General features: G+C 42.4%; 1 protein-coding gene across 2 annotated transcripts; it reads left to right on the forward strand.

Moving 5' to 3' along the window:
- The first annotated feature begins 400 nt into the window (after window positions 1-400).
- On the forward strand, window positions 401-9,782 carry LOC123743425 (uncharacterized). 2 transcript variants are annotated; one of them, XM_045720301.1, is made up of 5 exons: window positions 401-937; window positions 1,835-1,926; window positions 5,105-5,203; window positions 6,515-6,685; window positions 7,904-9,782. In XM_045720301.1, exons 1-5 carry the CDS (start codon window positions 865-867, stop codon window positions 8,096-8,098), a joined length of 630 nt encoding a protein of 209 aa, XP_045576257.1. In that variant the 5' UTR covers window positions 401-864; the 3' UTR covers window positions 8,099-9,782. The 2 variants fall into 2 exon arrangements, with proteins under 2 accessions (XP_045576257.1, XP_045576256.1); XM_045720300.1 differs by having other exon boundaries at window positions 425-937; window positions 6,491-6,685.
- Window positions 9,783-18,051: the final 8,269 nt, after the last annotated feature.

Raw genomic sequence — 18,051 nt, forward strand, 5'->3', positions numbered from 1 at the left:
AACGTAACAAAATGTGGAAAAAGTCAAGGGGTCTGAATACTTTCCGAAGGAACTGTACATGTAGCAGAGATGCAGTTTTGGACTCCACCAACAGGTTGTTCCCTCTCATTGCACACTATCCCATCACAGGCATCTCCAAGGTAAACTGTAACTACAACGCTGGAATGTGATGTCCTCCTGGCTGATTTGGACCCTAATATTGGGATTCCCAACCAAGAGAACTATTTAGGCTTCTTACTTTGTAAACTTTAAGATACTGTAAAGCGTGATGTTGTGTGAATGTAGTCAATAATTTACATATAATCAAATAAATCAGCTATTTGCATTAGTGTGTTATATAGTCTGGTTGATGGTTAAGCCTATCTAGTCTGTCATGAAGAATACAAACTAGTGCATTTCTGAATGATTGATCGAGTAAAGTTGGATTTAGCCTATGATCTGTCAAGAAAATGCAACAGAAAAACCTTTATTACACTGTCTCAACATTATGAAAAAACGCTTCGGTGTGCTGCTATGAGTTCAGTGGCTACTTAATAACCAGTGTCAGCCAAGTTGCCTCCTTGGCGACTGCGCGCGCGTGTCTATCAACATCGTACAAGGACTGTTTGTTGTCCGGTGCCCGGCGACGTCACGGAATTTGAGAGCGCGACAGTGAGCCCTAGGACTCAAATACTGTGGCATGTTTACCGACGTGAGTTTCCCTGATCCGACTCTTGTTTGGAGCTCGTCTCTCTTGCATTGGAATAGTACAAGGGATAAGGAAAAAAATCAGAATCTATGATCTCGGTCCCTTTGATGAAAACAGTCCCCCTTTACCCTCTGACTTCATGATCCAATTGGGTATAGATAGTCTATTCGCCAGAGATGTCCACCGCTGCAACTCCAACCACCCCCTCTCAGTTAACATCGGATCAACTCACCGTCATTGTGGCAGCATGTAAGTAAGATTTTAATCTCTCACAATGTCAACTTTTCCATGAAACTGATGGTGGCATTTGAGCATAGATCAGAATCAGATATAATTTTAGGCATATTTTTGTAATGAACCCATCTATTATGATAAACAGGCGTATTAGCATGTCCCTTTTGCCTGTTACATTAATAGCAGTTGTATGTGTTCATTCGTTTTCTTTGGACAAAACACAACTATTGTAAAGTTGTAGAAAACTGCAACAGTGTAGCCTATGTGGACGACTGACCTATGCTATAGATCTGGATGGGGAGTCTGTTGCCTCAGCAGGTTGTTCACACCAGTGGTGGATCCTTTTACTTCATCAAATCACTGCTGTGGTGGTGTGATAAGGAATATGTTGAATACACTGTTCGCCAGCTGCTATCACTGTAGATAGCAGCCTATTTGCCTACCACGTTAGATATGGAGCTTTCTATTTTTAGAACCTATCTGTATTATCTTGTAGCTGCTAGTGTTCCTCTTGGACTTGTTTTGTATCAGAAGATGAATTACATGGTTGATTTCACATTTATATTTGATAGTAAATGAATTTGAAGTGTGGAAAATCGACTGCGACTAACATTACGATGGCCAATTATCCCTGTCCACAGATTGAAAAACATATTGTGAACAGCGTTCCATTAAATAGTCTAAACAGTATGTCCACACAGCGTTTCAACTTAATTACCTGTGACCTGAGCAGGAAAAGCTCTGTCCCCTAGCAACAGCATATTACAGTGTAATGAAAACTATAATAAACTATTACTTTACATTAATTAGACTGGGGCATTACATAATGTACCTTTTGTACAAGTGCATGTCCATTGTCATTTTGATGCATTGTTAACAGTGGGTGACGAGTTTTCTCTTCTCCTTTACTAGTTTCAGGTCTGGTGTTCTTTGTGGTGATCGTGGTGCTGCTGTCCATATACCGGAAAGAACCTCACTGCTGCAAGGACACCCATGGAGACATGGTAAGGACCTTGAGCTCACTCACTATATTTTAATGAAAGATACAATTAAGGAGAAAGTGTCACTTGTAAACAAACCATAAAGTTAGGCACAATACAGATTAGATGTGACTGAGGCCAAATGTACCATGCAAATTAAATGTAGTGCCATTAAGAGGTGTCATGTTTCATTTGCATGGCTGTAGGAACTGGCCCAGAATAAACCTGATATAAAGCATGCATTTGCATTTAATGGAATTAACAGTGCTTTGGCTATGAGCTTCGGCTTCCATAACTATCCCTGAGTGCCAAAGCAATCATGAGCCATAGTGTGGTGAGGCAGCATTGACAAATGCTATTGATACCTGCACCAGTCTTGTGATGTGTCAACACCACTACAATGAGAGTATTATAAAACAGATTGTTTAGCTAAACATTTGACTCAAAACATGTTGTATGAAAACATATGAATGGCTGACACAGGGCGGAGGAAAATCTGATCTTGACTGCAGACAAACATATCCTGCACAGCCTACTCGCAAATCTCACCCACAAACTGGATACAATATTCAGCGTTCCCCTGAGTGAGGATCACAAACACTGGCACAGAGGAGGAGTCTTCTGTATCACTGTTGACCTCCTTTCCTCTCCCTCCCAGAGAATAGAACTTAGCAGACAAGAGTATCTTATATGAATGGTACTATGATGGACGCCCAAAATATGGAGGTTCATACGTTTCAATACTATTTAACAACTTCAAACTATGACCAATATTCACGTCCCTAACTTGGTACAGGAAATAAGGAACAGGAAATATAAACTCTCCATGGAGGTCAGTTTTCAGTTTCTGCCCATCCTCCATGTTTCCTCTTCCTGACCTGCATCCCTGGGGTAGGGTTAATATGTTATCTCTGGAGAACAGGGACACTACTCATACCTTCCAACTCTTTCCCTTTCTCAGACAAACAGGAAACACCAACATCTCCTTTGTCTCTGCTATGTTTGGCTCTGGCCTGAACAGATTAGAGAAAAGTTTTGCTGTCTCTTGTCAGCCATTTTGACCTGCTGTCAGCTAGAGTAACCCACACATGACAGATCAGACAACATTGCTCGTCACTATTTCCTAACATATTGTCAGTGTGGGGAGTGGAGTCTAGTCTATATAGTAAACAGTGGGTGACAGGGTGTAAATATGGAAAGATCTTGGTGGGTATGGAGATGACCTCTGGGAACTGTACTGGTGACAAAGTGTTACTGGGTGAAAGAATACACAGCTAGCTGGCGATGTGAGCAAAGTAAAAATCAAGTTTCCTGACGATTTAAGTTGTTTTTATATAGAAACAGATTTGATGAAATCAGTTTGTTGTTTTTGGGGTCCCTGTTATGTCGTTTACACATTCCCTGAAATCCTATCCAGTCAACCATATAGTCATACCATATAGTCAGGGCCTTCCCTGTGGCTCAGTTGGTAGAGCATGGTGTGTGCAACGCCAGGGTTGTGGGTTCGATTCCCACGGGGGGCCAGTACAAAAAAGAATGCATGCATGAAATGAAATGAAATGGATGCATTCACTATTGTAAGTCGCTCTGGATAAGAGCGTCTGCTAAATGACTAAAATGTAAATGTAACAGTGACTGGTTAATTGAGGCATGTTGCAGAAGAGGGTGGTTTTGTTACAAGATCATTACAAAGACACCAACCTGAAGGCAAGCCAGATTGTGAGGGAGGCTCACATGGAAAAAAGGCTCTATTATTGTTTTCTATGGAACGTTTACTTTCCTCTATATGTGTTGTTGCCACATACCTTCCCCTGCTTCACTTTGCTCCATGAATAATGGCCCCGACCCTCCTGTTGGTGTTGGGGACAATGTCTCTCCTTCAGGTCGCGGTACTGAAAAAGGCACACTGCCGATGGGGTCCTCCCCCCACTTCAGCTCTCATTTTACACGGTTGTGCTTTTTCACGCTGGGTGAATCAGAGGCAGTAAACAAAAGGACATCTCCCCTTTTTACCCTGAAGACTTGTTTCGCCCCTTGAAAGTGCAAACTAGTGAGGGAAGGTGACCTTTGACATCAATGTTTCTGTGGCGTCTCTCTCTGTCACATGCTGGAGGGGTGGTGACAAAGGTCAAACTGCATCACTGGGAACGTGAGTGATGTCCCCGTTCAGGCAGACATCAAAACTGGCCCTGATGTTTTGAAGGTGACCATTTTGTCAATATGAACAAGCCTACTTTCCTATGTGTGATTCGCGGTGGGGAAATGTTCCTATGTAAATTGCTACAACCGTTCTCCTACTCATCACACATCCTCATTTTAATTTATTTTATTTAACCTTTATTTAACTAGGCAAGTCAGTTAAAAACAAATTATTATTACAATAACGACCAAACCCTAACCCGGAAGACGCTGGGCCAATTGGGACTCCCAAGCACGGCCGGTTGTGATACTGGATTGAACTCTGTCAGGCAAAACATTCCTTTGTTGTAATGCTGTGTAATGTTGTCCAAATTAACTATGGGGGCCATAATGTGTATTTGAGCATGCTTGTTGAGAGGAACCTGCTACAGTTACAAGGGAAAAGAGAGATGCTGAAAAGGTCCCACTGTGTGGTTTCTTGCTAGTGACCCTGGTGACACAGTAGGACACTGCATTGTCCCCAATACAAAGAGACTCATTTAGGCCCAGGGTAATCACCTAGTTTTCCGGCAGGGCTTTTGAAGAATTCCAGCACCTCATACAGTGTGAGCCTGCCTAATCTTGTTTGAAATGGGTGGGACTGGGAGGAGGCACGGAAATCGTAGGGTGGTCGTCTTACAGGCTAGATAGTTTATGGTATTGCTAAAACAGTCAGGACCAAAACGAATGAAACGAGGCATGACAATTGGTCAATGAGGCTGAAATTAGGGAATGCCTTCCTAATTGCGATGTTGGGCTAGCCTCGTAATTACCAGGCTGATTACCACTGCGTTATCAAAACAGAATGTAAGTTCGCAAGACTTTCGGAATGTTGTACAAGGTTAACGTTGGGCAGATCGTCGACATTCAATCTCTATTTTAATTAGATTCTCGTTGAATCTCAAATTTAAATGTAGGGTTGTTAGAAGTTGTTCAGTCATCTCTGTAGTTAATGTGCTAATGGAGGGTTCATCATACTATAGTCTAACTCACATTAATCACTGTTCTCTCTGTCCTCCTGCAGGATGCCCCTCCTCAGTACTACAGCAGCAGACAGACACTGGTGGGAAACCCCTGTCTGGAACAGACTCATGACATCATACACGACAACACACACTCACAGGTAAAAAGGCCCGGCACTGAAGGGGGGGGGGGTTATAACTTCCAAAGTCGCTGGTATCATAAATGCATTAATATTTGAATGGTCGTCAATCATCATTAAGTAGCTTATACCTGCACCGGGATTATTAAGCGCACAGATTGATACAAGGCAATGTGCAACGAGGAGACAGGTCTGAACCATGGAGAAAGAATTAGGCCTAGGCTACACCTTGCTCTTTAGATAAGTCAGACAGTAAACTAAATAACATAAATCGTGCAAGATCAGGTAGACTGCAGTCTACAACATAAGCAGCAAACACATCCACATCAATTTGATAGGCTATTGCTTTCTGTAGTCAAGCACAAGGAACTGAATCCCATGTGTCTACTACTGTGCTATAGTTCAACCTAGTTATGTAATATAGAATAGACTACTTTTGCGTTCATATGCCATTTAAAAACAAGTTACAGGGGAGAACATTATAGTAAACCTACTCACCAAACTGATGTGTCGTGTCATGGGGTAAAAGGTCATTCATGCGTAATCATGCAATGTAAATACATTTTGAAAAGTCCAAAGAACAGGCAGAACCTAATCTGAACTAACATCTATATATACTGTTGAAAATAAGAAATTATACGATTTATATCCCTGAATAAATTGTCTTTCAACTTAAAATTGAGCGCATGAGACCCTTCTCAAATTGTCACTCTTTAAAAAAGTAACCATTCCAGTCATGATCTCACTTCTCACTTGCAATTCTTTGCTTTTCAAAAATATTATTTTCTATTTATTTTGTTATATATTCTACCTATAAAATAGGTGTCTTGGCTGTGATAAGGGAACAGGAATATGAAAGTGTATTTTCTACTAAATTAACAAACAAGGCTATGCCAATGCAATTTCATATAGCCATAATCACCAGCAGCTAACCAGCACCGCAGCGCCAGTCACAGGCCAGAGGGCCCCTCAAGGGGGTATAGCGACACACAGCTGTACATTGCTTTATAAAATAAGCAATACCGGCTCAGACCAATTCCAAGATTTAATAAAATCATATTATATAGTATATCATATTATATATACATCTGTCATGTTTTATAGTGTTAAATCATATTTATTTGATGTTTTTCTTGTAAAAAATCTCCAGGAACAGGAGGCCCCGCTTCCTGGATAGGTTTATTGCTCTGATGCGTACAGTCAGCAGTGATGCACTGACAAGGATTCTCCATGACCAAACAGACACCAGCAGTACCTTCCATCAAAGTGTTTATGACATCTCTCTAACTGTTCCATTGTGTTCCCCAGCTGTCTGCGTCTTCTCTCCATCAGTCAGGGCAGCTGTTCCTTATCGGCCTGCCCTCCAGCTACCACCTGCCATCCCTGGAGGCGCCCCTCCCCAGGCTGCCCTCCTACGAGAGTGTCAGGAAGAAGGACCGCCAGAGACAGATACACATGATGATCGCTGACCGTTTCGGCCTCAACGGCTCCATGCTGACTGAGGTAAGATACCGGGGGGTGGACGGGTAGCATTGAGATAAGTGACATGTGTCCTCATAAGTATTGAACGCTGCCTCAGCTGCCTGAAAGTGTAGGTTATTGAACGTTACCAAAGTTCATCTTTAGTCCATTATTAAAGAGCCTCACATACATAATCTGTTGTTTACTCCAAAGTGCAGTGGCCTATAAATGAGAGGTTTTGTTCATTATAAATGTGCAGTCACAGGATAACTGGAGCTTGTTCTAAGATGAAACACTATTCAGAACGCCGTAAATAGGAGCCCTATCATCTCATCTGCTGTAGTCCCAGGTTTTACCGTGTTGATCTTTCGCCGGGGCTTTGACTTGCGTAACGCTCGAGCAAACAAGGTAATGAGAAAAAGGCAAATCAAACATAATTAAAGCTTGCGTCCTCAGTGTAAACGGTGGCAGAGAATGCAGCTTTGTGCTTTTTTTCTCCTTTACTTGTCTTTTTCTGCTCCTCTTTTTCTTTAATAACTGTCCCAGTGAATAAGTGCCCTCCCATCAGTCCCCCATCCTGTCACCGGTAGCTCAAAGTGGCCCTTTCAGACTTTAGAGGGGATCTGATGGCCCATAATTGCCCTGTCTGTGCTGTGGCCGTAGGGGCTGGAGTGAAACTTTGTTGCGTTGTACGTGTGTGGTGTTTTTATAGGCGTGCAGGGCCCGCGGGGCCCCAAGCAATTAAAAGATAAGGAGTTAGTCAGGGAGTGAGGAGCTGGCTGATGACGGAGATTGGCTCTGTACTGGAGAAGTGATGCTAAAGGCAGCCCGGGTGCTGCCAGCCTAATCTGTCATGTAAACGCTAACATGATGCCATTAGGTTTGATGTTAGAGATTATGTATCAGCCAATACACACTAGGAAACACCTACACCTGGGAAATGGAGTCTCTAATCTTAGATGGGATGTCATTTTAGAAGGTCATGGGTTATTTTGTGTGTGGAATATATAGCGTTTAACATTTTCAGTACGTTTTATAGCCTCTCAACTATGAGTGTTAACATTTATTTATTTATTTTTTATTAAACCTTTATTTTAGGAGGGTGACTCATTCTAAGTGGCTCACGTTGTCACAAAGCATAGCTTGATATGATGAGCCGCGACACTCAAATCAAGCCATCCACTCACCCATTTGACACGTACCCACTTACCCTAGGTTCTAAAGCAGTGTTAACCAAAGCTTACTCTTTCTCTCCCACAGCCCCCTCCAACGTATGAGGAGAGCATCCGCCACTCCATTGAAGTGCCCTTTGACATTCTGGGGTCTGTAATAGACGCCCCTCATCCCCAGGACATTTACCCTCCGCACCCTGGCACAGACCTTACCACTCAGTCAGAGGTAACCACTCAGTGCCCGTCCACTCAGGATACCAACAGTGCCACCCTACCAGTCTGAATCCTCAGACTCGCTACTGACACACGATGACAAGGACAACTGGAGTATTGATGCTTTTTATCCACCTTGATGTGCCAAACTGGTCAGAGGATAACAGACAGTGGAAATGCACACATTCTCAATAGGTTGAATCCGATCCAGCAGCCAATGTGTTGACTGTACTGTAGGAACACCCTGCAGTGACAGTATGCTGGAAGATAGTGACCAAAGATAGTGAAATTCTACATTGCGGGTTACTCCATACTGACAGTCTTGAATGTCTAAACACCTCTTGTCAGTTGTGATTTTAAACTGGAGCCTAAATAAGATTGGTGAACTGGGAAGACTTGGATCGCCAGGAAACCGTCCTGTAGATGACCAATACCATGACTATATGTGTCTGAGGTGGCAGGTTCTAATGCCAAAGTTAACTGTAAGAGGAGACAGGCCAGGTAGAAAGACACTGCATGGCAAATGTGCTGCTGAAAAACAAAGACCATTTTGCTGTGAACAGAAAAAGCACCAAAAAGGGAAGAACGGTCTTTAGATTTTAAAAAAAAAATCTCATATTTTCTACATTTGATCATGGTACCCCCTTTTTGATCATTTTATGGATTAAAGTAATCTGGATTGTTGTTTTTTGGGGAACTGTGTTGTAGCAAGTCCTATTCTGAGTAAAATCACTCTCCTCTTTTAGTGCAATGTCTGAGCCAAAAACGTATAAGCGTGAGTTGTAAAATTCTCCTATGTCCTACCATGCTGAGCTTGGGTTGTACAGCTGAGCCAGCTACAACTTGTGTGTTAGTCTTGGAACCTGTGAAGAGTGAGTCAACAACACCAAATCTGTGTTGGCTCTGGTAACGGGTCTTAAATGCCCAATGCAGCCGTTTTTATATCAAATCATTTATGGGTAACAATAATGTACCTTACTGTAATGGTTTTCCATAAAAATTATCAAAATGTTTTTTTTTGTTGCTTTTAAGCGTTAAACGTTTTAACAAGCAACAATTGTGGTCTGAGTGGGGAGGAGAAAAGGGAAAACTAGTTGTTATTGTTAGAGAGGTTTGGAACTCTTTGTTATTAATCTATTAGCTCATTTACCACCTGGTGATGTCACCAGGCAAGCCGAAACTCCACCCATGCAAAACCTGCTGTTTAGAAGGTCCTATGTAGAATGTATTTTCAACCAGGAAATAATACTGATCAAATCTTGTTAGTTTCATCAGCTGTTGTGCAATATGATGCAAAACACAGAAAACTGAATTTTGACTGCACGGGGCCTTTAAGATACAATTCAGCATTGGGAATCTGGGAAGCGTTAACTAAGTAGCTAGCTTTGTTTATTCAAGAGCTCTGTGAACAGTGAATGAGAATAGTTGTGTATTTTTTTTTATTAACTGGGCTGCCTGTCTTAACAGTCCCTGCACAAGCTTGAGAAGAAACCAGTATGAATGGCAAGAAAAAGTATGTAATATTTCCCTCACATCATGTCTGAAACAAAAGTATGAGGTTTCAGCAGGCGTTCGCAAGTAGAGACAAGTCTATTCAAAAGACAGCAATTGTGAAATACTTGTATGTTTATAGAAGTGTAAGAGTGAGAATTGGAGTTGATGATCATTTATACACCTGTGTCTATAAATTCCTGTCTGTCATGTAAACTAATTGAGATGGTGGTGGCTTCTAGATAAAGACATGTTTTACATAGCGCCTGTGTGCTGTCTCTGTCTGGTCTTAATGTCCACCAGTTTCCTTTTCACCTCATTTAACACATGATTTACTTAACAAAAGGAACATCTCAATAGGTGGTCCAGGTATGACATGACATGGAACAAGCAGGGGGAGGGGCAGGTGCTGCTTTCCTCTTTTGTTCTCTATTGTTCTTCAAACAAGGAGGAGGCTGATGACATCACATCTGACCATCTCCTTTTATTTTATTTATTTAACCTTTATTTAACTAGGCAAGTCAGTTAAGAATACATTCTTATTTACAATAACGGCATAGGAACAGTGGGTTAACTGCCTTGTTCAGGGGCAGAACGACAGATTTTTACATTGTCAGCTCAGGGATTTGATCTAGCAACCTTTCGGTTACTGGCCCAACGCTTTAACTACTAGACTACCTGCAACCCCAAACCTACCACTCCAAAATCCTTGAAGTTTGCGGTTGTCTCAAAAACACTATTTTGCTCAAAACATATTTTTTAACCCTTTAGTGTATGTATTTATACTTGGGATATTTGAACAGGAAAAGTAAAACAAAATCACTGGAGGACGTCTAACTTTCACTTTCCGAACCCTCTAAACTGCACATTACATTGGTGGGAGCAGTGTTTTTGTGCATTTTAAATGACCCTGGAACCTAAGTATTATACAAGTGAATGAATTACCTGTAAGTTTACTTTGAGCCCACCACCAAGTTACATCTGACCTGTGCACACACATTGAACATATGTATGTAAATAATAAACTGTTATTAAATCAAATTGTATTAGCCACATGCGCCGAATACAACAGGTAGCAGTGAAATGCTTACTTACGAGCCCCTAACCAAAAATGCAGTTGGATATACGGATAAGAATAAGAAATAAAAGTAACAAGTAATTCAAGAGCAACAGTAAAATAACAATAGCGAGACTATATATATTTTATATTTTCTTAATCATGTAAATTGTTACTTGCAATGGGTGAATTGTTTTTAAAAGTCATAATGACAGTCTAAGGAGGAAATGGATGCATTTGTTTCTGTATTAATGAACATATGTTACCTCTGTGACTTGTCAAAGTCCTTCTCCATCCATTGTCACTCAAAAGCCTGACCTCTGACATCTGGTGGCCAAGTATAGAATTGCGGTCTTGAAGATTACAACATTTTAACTGAAAACTGAACCAACCCACCCAATACTTTTGAGACAATACTCTCACATAAACATGTCACAGTCAGTAATGTATTTAACTCGTTAGATGAAGTGTCCACAAGGGTTCCATTGTCCTACTGTTGGGTGTCTAATGAGAGAGAGAGAGAGAGAACAAAAAGAGGCACTCAGAGGTCATTAAGCTTCTCACAGTTGGGCAGCACAGCTGGAAACAGCCTAGGGGCAGAATGAGAAGACACTACAGGATGAATAACTTCCATCACCGTCTTCTGACTGACAGACACAAAGTGCAACTGTTTGGTAATCCCCTTGAGCTCTTGTCATAAAAGATGAGCTTCATATAGTTAATTAGGTCTTATGGTCATTTGATCCCTTAAAATACAGACCACAAAAAAAGGTGACATGGGGTGCTCTCTTCATCATTGACATCTCAACAGCTAATTAAGCATACAGATTTGGCATTTAGGGGATTAGCACATGCTATATTGAAAGACAGGCTTTGTTAAATTTACAATTACTTTCTGATAACCCTTCAGATTTCAATGAAGGAAAGCAAATAGCAGTGGATTTTTTCATTGCTGCACAGCTATTTTCAGGTCTCTCCAGAGATGTTCGATCAGGTTCAAGTCCGGGCTCTGGCTGGGCCACTCAAGGACATTAAGAGACTTGTCCCGAAGCCACTCCAGCGTTGTCTTGTCTGTGTGCTTAGGGTCGTTGTCCTGTTGAAAGGTGAACCTTGTCGTGGACGAATCAGAATTAGTTGGGTAACATAGATAATTAAGATGTTTTATTAGTATAATATGCTTATGTGAGATACTTGTCATTAGAAAGTGTCCTTTGACTCTGGAATGTTTCAGTTACACATTTCCCTTAGCTGGGGCTCAGACACTTGGGGCCCAGAGAGGGGAAGAGGTCAGACTTGTCTTTTACTTGTCTCTGTTGCTCTGCAGAATATCAGCAAGAGAGGAGGACAGAATTAAATATTGTCTTCATATGTGAATGTCTCTTTACCTATGCTTAAACCATGTGAAGGGATGGCGTGATTACTGGGGAACCAATGACTTGTCTCCACAATGTCTGTGAGCAAGTCACACCCTCCTTTTCTTTATTGTGGGGAGGATTATGGCAGTAAATGGACCCTTGTATGTCCTCTCTTAGATCTCACACTTATCCTGTGATAATATATGGCCTAGAGGCTCACTCCCTCCAGTGAGCCTGTCCAGGAGTAGGGTCAAGAGGGGGTTTGCTTGAGATGGGAGTATCTAGAGTTGACAATTGATATATGCCATTGGATGAAATAGTTCTGTTCAATACCGTACCAGGGAGGGACGGTTCTAAGGAGACCAGATACTGGGCTATACCATTAATCCTGTTGACATAGCAGTTACTGTCTGATGTGTTTTATTGATATCTGTCATACAAAACTTAACCTTTGTGAACTGTTACTAAGTATCTGTGGTTTGTCAATGTACGTTGAAGGGGGTATCGTTGCTATAAAAGATCCCTGTAGCAATTCTGTAATCACCTTCCTGGTTCATTCGAGAGAATGCATTAGTGGGGTCAAGAACTTTTGCAAAAGTATCTTAATTAAGTATTAAAGATGTAGTTTAACTCGGACTGGTGTGTTTGTAACTCCTCATTTGGTAATGCGGAAATTAGCCACCACAACCTTCTCCCCAGTCTGAGGTCCTGAGCATTCTGGAGCAGGTTTTCATCAAGGATCTCTCTGTACTTTTCTCCGTTTATCTTTGCCTCAATCCCGACTAGTCTCCCAGTCCCTACCGCTGAAAAACATTCCCACAGCGTTATGCTGCCACCATCACCATGCTTCATCGTAGGGATGGAGCCAGTTTTCCTCCAGGTGTGACGCTTGGTATTCAGGCCAAATCCTGGTTTCATCAGGCCAGAGAATCTTGTTTCTCATGGTCTGAGTCTTTAGGTGCCTTTTGGCAAACTCCAAGCGGGCTGTCATGTTGCTTTACTGAGGAGTGGCTTCTGCCTGGCCACTCTACCATAAAGGCCTGATTGGTGGAGTGCTGCAGAGATGGTTGTGCTTCTGGAAGGTTCTCCCATCTCCACAGAGGAACTCTGAAGCTCTGTCAGAGTGACCATCGGGTTCTTGGTCACCTCCCTGACCAAGGCCCATCTCCCCCGATTGCTCAGTTTGGCTGGGTGACCAGCTCTAGGAAGAGTCTTAGTGGTTCCAAACAACTTGCTACCCATGGCCCGGCTAGCTGTCTGAATCGCCGTGACTGCAACCGACCTCACTACTCACTGGACCCTTTTGATCACTTGGCTAAGCATGCCTCTCCTTAATGTCAATATGCCTTGTCTATTGCTGTTCTGGTTAGTGTTTATTGGCTTATTTCACTGTAGAGCCTCTAGCCCTGCTCATTATACCTTATCCAACCTCTCAGTTCCACCACCCACACATGCGATGACATCACCTGGTTTCAATGATGTTTCTAGAGACAATATCTCTCTCATCATCACTCAATGCCTAGGTTTACCTCCACTGTATTCACATCCTACCATACCTTTGTCTGTACATTATACCTTGAAGCTATTTTATCGCCCCCAGAAACCTGCTCCTTTTACTCTCTGTTCCGGATGTCCTAGACGACCAATTCTAATAGCTTTTAGCCGTACCCTTATCCTACTCCTCCTCTGTTCCTCTGGCGATGTAGAGGTAAATCCAGGCCCTGCAGTGCCTAGCTCCACTCCTATTCCCCAGGCGCTCTCTTTTGATGACTTCTGTAACCGTAATAGCCTTGGTTTTGTGCACGTTAACATTAGAAGCCTCCTCCCTAAGTTTGTTTTATTCACTGCTTTAGCACACTCTGCCAACCCGGATGTCCTAGCCGTGTCTGAATCCTGGCTTAGGAAGACCACCAAAAACTCTGAAATCTCCATCCCTAACTACAACATTTTCAGACAAGATAGAACGGCCAAAGGGGGCGGTGTTGCAATCTACTGCAGAGATAGCCTGCAGAGTTCTGTCCTCCTATCCAGGTCTGTACCCAAACAATTTGAACTTCTACTTTTAAAAATCCACGTCTCTAAAAACAAGTCTCTCACCGTTGCCACCTGCTATAGACCACCCTCTGCCCCCAGCTGTCCTCTGGACACCATATGTGAACTGATTGCCCCCCATCTATCTTCAGAGCTCGTGCGGCTAGGTGACCTAAACTGGGTCTTGCCACCCCAGTCATCCTACAATCTAAGCTTGATGCCCTCAATCTCACATGAATTATCAATTAACCTACCAGGTACCACCCCAAAGCCGTAAACACGGGCACCCTCATAGATATCATCCTAACCAACTTGCCCTCTAAATATACCTCTGCTGTTTCAACCAAGATCTCAGCGATCACTGCCTCCTTGCCTGCATCCGTAATGGGTCAGCGGTCAAACGACCTCCACTCATCACTGTCAAACCCTCCCTGAAACACTTCAGCGAGCAGGCCTTTCTAATCGACCTGGCCCAGGTATCCTGGAAGGACATTGACCTCATCCCTTCAGTAGAGGATGCCTGGTTATTTTTTTTAAATGCCTTCCTCACAATCTTAAATAAGCATGCCCCATTCAAGAAATGTCGAACTAGGAACAGATATAGCCCTTGGTTCTCTCCAGACCTGATTGCCCTTAACCAACACAAAAACATCCTGTGGCGTTCTGCATTAGCATCGAACAGCCCCCGTGATATGCAACTTTTTCAGGGAAGTTAGAAACCAATATACACAGGCAGTTAGAAAAGCCAAGGCTAGCTTTTTCAAGCAGAAATTTGCTTCCTGCAACACAAACTCAAAGAAGTTCTGGGACACTGTAAAGTCCTTGGAGAATAAGAGCACCTCCTCCCAGCTGCCTACTGCACTGAGGATAGGAAACTCTGTCACCACCGATAAATCCACTATAATTGAGAATTTCAATAAGCATTTTTCTACGGCTGGCCATGCTTTCCACCTGGCTACCCCTACCCCGGTCAACCGCACTGCAACTACCCTCCAGAAGGGCTTCAATGCCATACAACTCTCCTTCCGTGGCCTCCAACTGCTCTTAAATACAAGTAAAACTAAATGCATGCTCTTCAACCGATCGCTGCCTGCACCTGCCCGCCCGTCCAGCGTCACTACTCTGGATGGTTCTGACTTAGAATATGTGGACAACTACAAATACCTAGGTGTCTGGTTAGACTGTAAACTTTCCTTCCAGACTCACATTATGCATCTCCAATCCAAAGTTAAATCTAGAATTGGCTTCCTATTTCGCAACAAAGCATCTTTCACTCATGCTGCCAAACATACCCTCGTAAAACTGACCATCCTACTGATCCTCAACTTCGGCGATGTCATTTAGAAAATAGCCTCCAATACCCTACTCAATAAATTGGATGCAGTCTATCACAGTGCCATCTGTTTTGTCACCAAAGCCCCATATAGTACCCACCACTGCGACCTGTACGCTCTAGTTGGCTGGCCCTCGCTTCACACTCGTCACCAAACCCACTTGCTCCAGGTCATCTACAAGACCCTGCTAGGTAAAGTTCCCCCTTATCTCAGCTCGCTGGTCACCATAGCAGCATCCACCTGTAGCACGCGCTCCAGCAGGTATATCTCTCTTCAGCCGCCTCTCCTTCCAGTTCTCTGCTGCCAATGACTGGAACGAACTACAAAAAGCACTAAAACTGGAAACACTTATCTCCCTCACTAGCTTTAAGCACCAGCTGTCAGAGCAGCTCACAGATTACTGCACCTGTACATAGCTCATCTATAATTTAGCCCAAACAACTACCCCTTCCCCTATTGTATTTATTTATTTTGCTCCTTTGCACCCCATTATTTCTATTTCTACTTTGCACTTTCTTCCACTGCAAATCTACCATTCCAGTGTTTTACTTGCTATATTGTATTTACTTCGCCACCATGGCCTTTTTTGCCTTTACCTCCCTTATCTCACCTCATTTGCTCACTTTGTATATAGACTTATTTCTCTACTATATTATTGACTGTATGTTTGTTTTACTCCATGTGTAACTCTGTGTGGTTGTATGTGTCAAACTGCTTGCTTGATCTTGGCCAGGTCGCAATTGTAAATGAGAAGTTGTTCTCAACTTGCCTACCTGGTTAAATAAAGGTGAAATAAATCACATTAAAATCTAATTAAATAATGATGGAGGCCACTGTGTTCTTGGGGACCTTCAATGCTGCATAATGTTTTTGGTACCCTTCCCCAGATCTGTGTCTCGACACATTCCTGTCTCAGGGCTCTACGGACATTCCTTCGACCTCATGGCCTGTTTTTTTCTCTGACATGCACTGTCACTGGTCCACTTACACGCACACAGGAGCGACAGCACCTCTTCCCCCTCAGGAAGTTGAAAAGGTTTGGCATGGGCCATCAAATCCTCAAAATGTTCTACAGTTGCACCATTGAGAACATCTTGACTGGCTGCATCACAGCTTGGTACGGCAACAGCACCCCCTTGATCGCATAGCACTACAGAGGGTGTTGCGGACAGCCCAGTACATCACTGGGGCTGAGCTCCCTGTCATCCAGGACCTCTATATCAGGTGGTGTGATAGGAAAGTCAAGAAAATTGTTAAAGACTCTAGCCACTCAAGCCATGGACTATTCTCTCTGCTTCCGCACGGCAAGCAGTATCGGTCCATCAAGACAACAGACTCCTGAACAGTTTGTATCTCCAAGCCATAAGAATGCTAAATAGCTAACAGAATGGCTACACAGACTACATATATATATATTTTGCTCTGTCTCTATGCACACTCACAGGACTCTACACACTCACGCACACTGACACTCCAACACACACATATTTATACTGACTACAGACACGCACACATACTCACATAGAATCATCATTTACGCTGCTGCTACTCTGTTAATCAAATATCAAATCAAACTTTATTTGCCACATGCGCCGAATACAAGTGTAGACTTTACTGTGAAATGCTTACTTACAAGCCCTTAACCAACAGTGCAGCTCTAGAAGAAGAAAATATTTACAAAGTAGGCTAAAATAAAAAGTAATAATAAAAAGTAACACAATAAGAATAACAATAACAAGGCTATATACAGGGGGCATCGGTATCCTGATGTCTAGTCACCTACCCTATACATATACTGAACAAAAATATAAACGCAACATGTAAAGTGTTGGTCCCACGTTTCATGAGCTGTAATAAAAGTGAATACACACAAAAAGCTTATTTCTCTCAAATGTTGTGCACAAATTTGTTTACATCCCTGTCAGTTGCACTTCTCCTTTGCCAAGTTGTGGCAGTTGTGGCATATCAAGAAGCTGATTAAACAGCATGATCATTACACAGGTGCACCTTGTGCTGGGGACAATAAATGGCCACTCTAAAATGTACCGTTTTGTTGCACTGATGAAACTGAGGAGTATTTCTGTATGTAAAAGCCCTTTTTGGGGAAAAACTAATTCTGATTGGCTGGGCCTGGCTCCCCAGTAGGTGGGCCTATGCCCTCCCAGACCCACCCATGGCTGCACCCCTTCCCAGTCATGTAAAATCCATAGATTAGGTTCCTCAGGAATTTATTTCAATTGACTGATTTCCTTATGTAAACCGTAACTCAGTAAAATCATTGAAATTGTTGCCTTTATATTTTTGTTCAGTATACACACACACACCTCTATCACTCCAGTATCCCTGCACATTGTAAATATGATATTGGAACTGACCCTGTATATATCTTCTTACTTTCTCATGTTCTTATTTATTGTGTGTTTTATTCTACCTTATGTTATTTTTAGTGCTACATTGATATTGATTACTGCATAGTGGGTTTGGAGCTTACAAGAAAGGCATTTAATTGCATGTGACATTAAAACTTGAAACAAATGGATAAATGGATTCTCTCTTTTGCCATGTTGTAATGGAACTTGCTTTTGAAGTAACCTGAAATATATCACAGTTAACTACTCAGCTTCTGAAACTCAGATTCTCATGTCAAGTAGTGAACACTAGTTCATACTACAGAGAGGATGCCTTTACAATGTACTGGACAGGGCCCGGTTTCCCGAAATAATTTTAAGGATAAGTTAATCATTAAAATGGTTAG

The sequence above is a fragment of the Salmo salar genome, chromosome ssa06, assembly GCF_905237065.1.
Source record: "Salmo salar chromosome ssa06, Ssal_v3.1, whole genome shotgun sequence".
Taxonomy (NCBI): domain Eukaryota; kingdom Metazoa; phylum Chordata; class Actinopteri; order Salmoniformes; family Salmonidae; genus Salmo; species Salmo salar.

Coding starts and splice junctions, on each gene's coding strand:
- LOC123743425 (XM_045720300.1), top strand. CDS start 865: ATGTCCACCGCTGCAACTCCAACCACCCCCTCTCAGTTAACATCGGAT. Junction 1,927..5,104: donor AGGACACCCATGGAGACATG/GTAAGGACCTTG, acceptor GTCCTCCTGCAG/GATGCCCCTCCTCAGTACTA. Junction 5,204..6,490: donor ACGACAACACACACTCACAG/GTAAAAAGGCCC, acceptor TGTGTTCCCCAG/CTGTCTGCGTCTTCTCTCCA.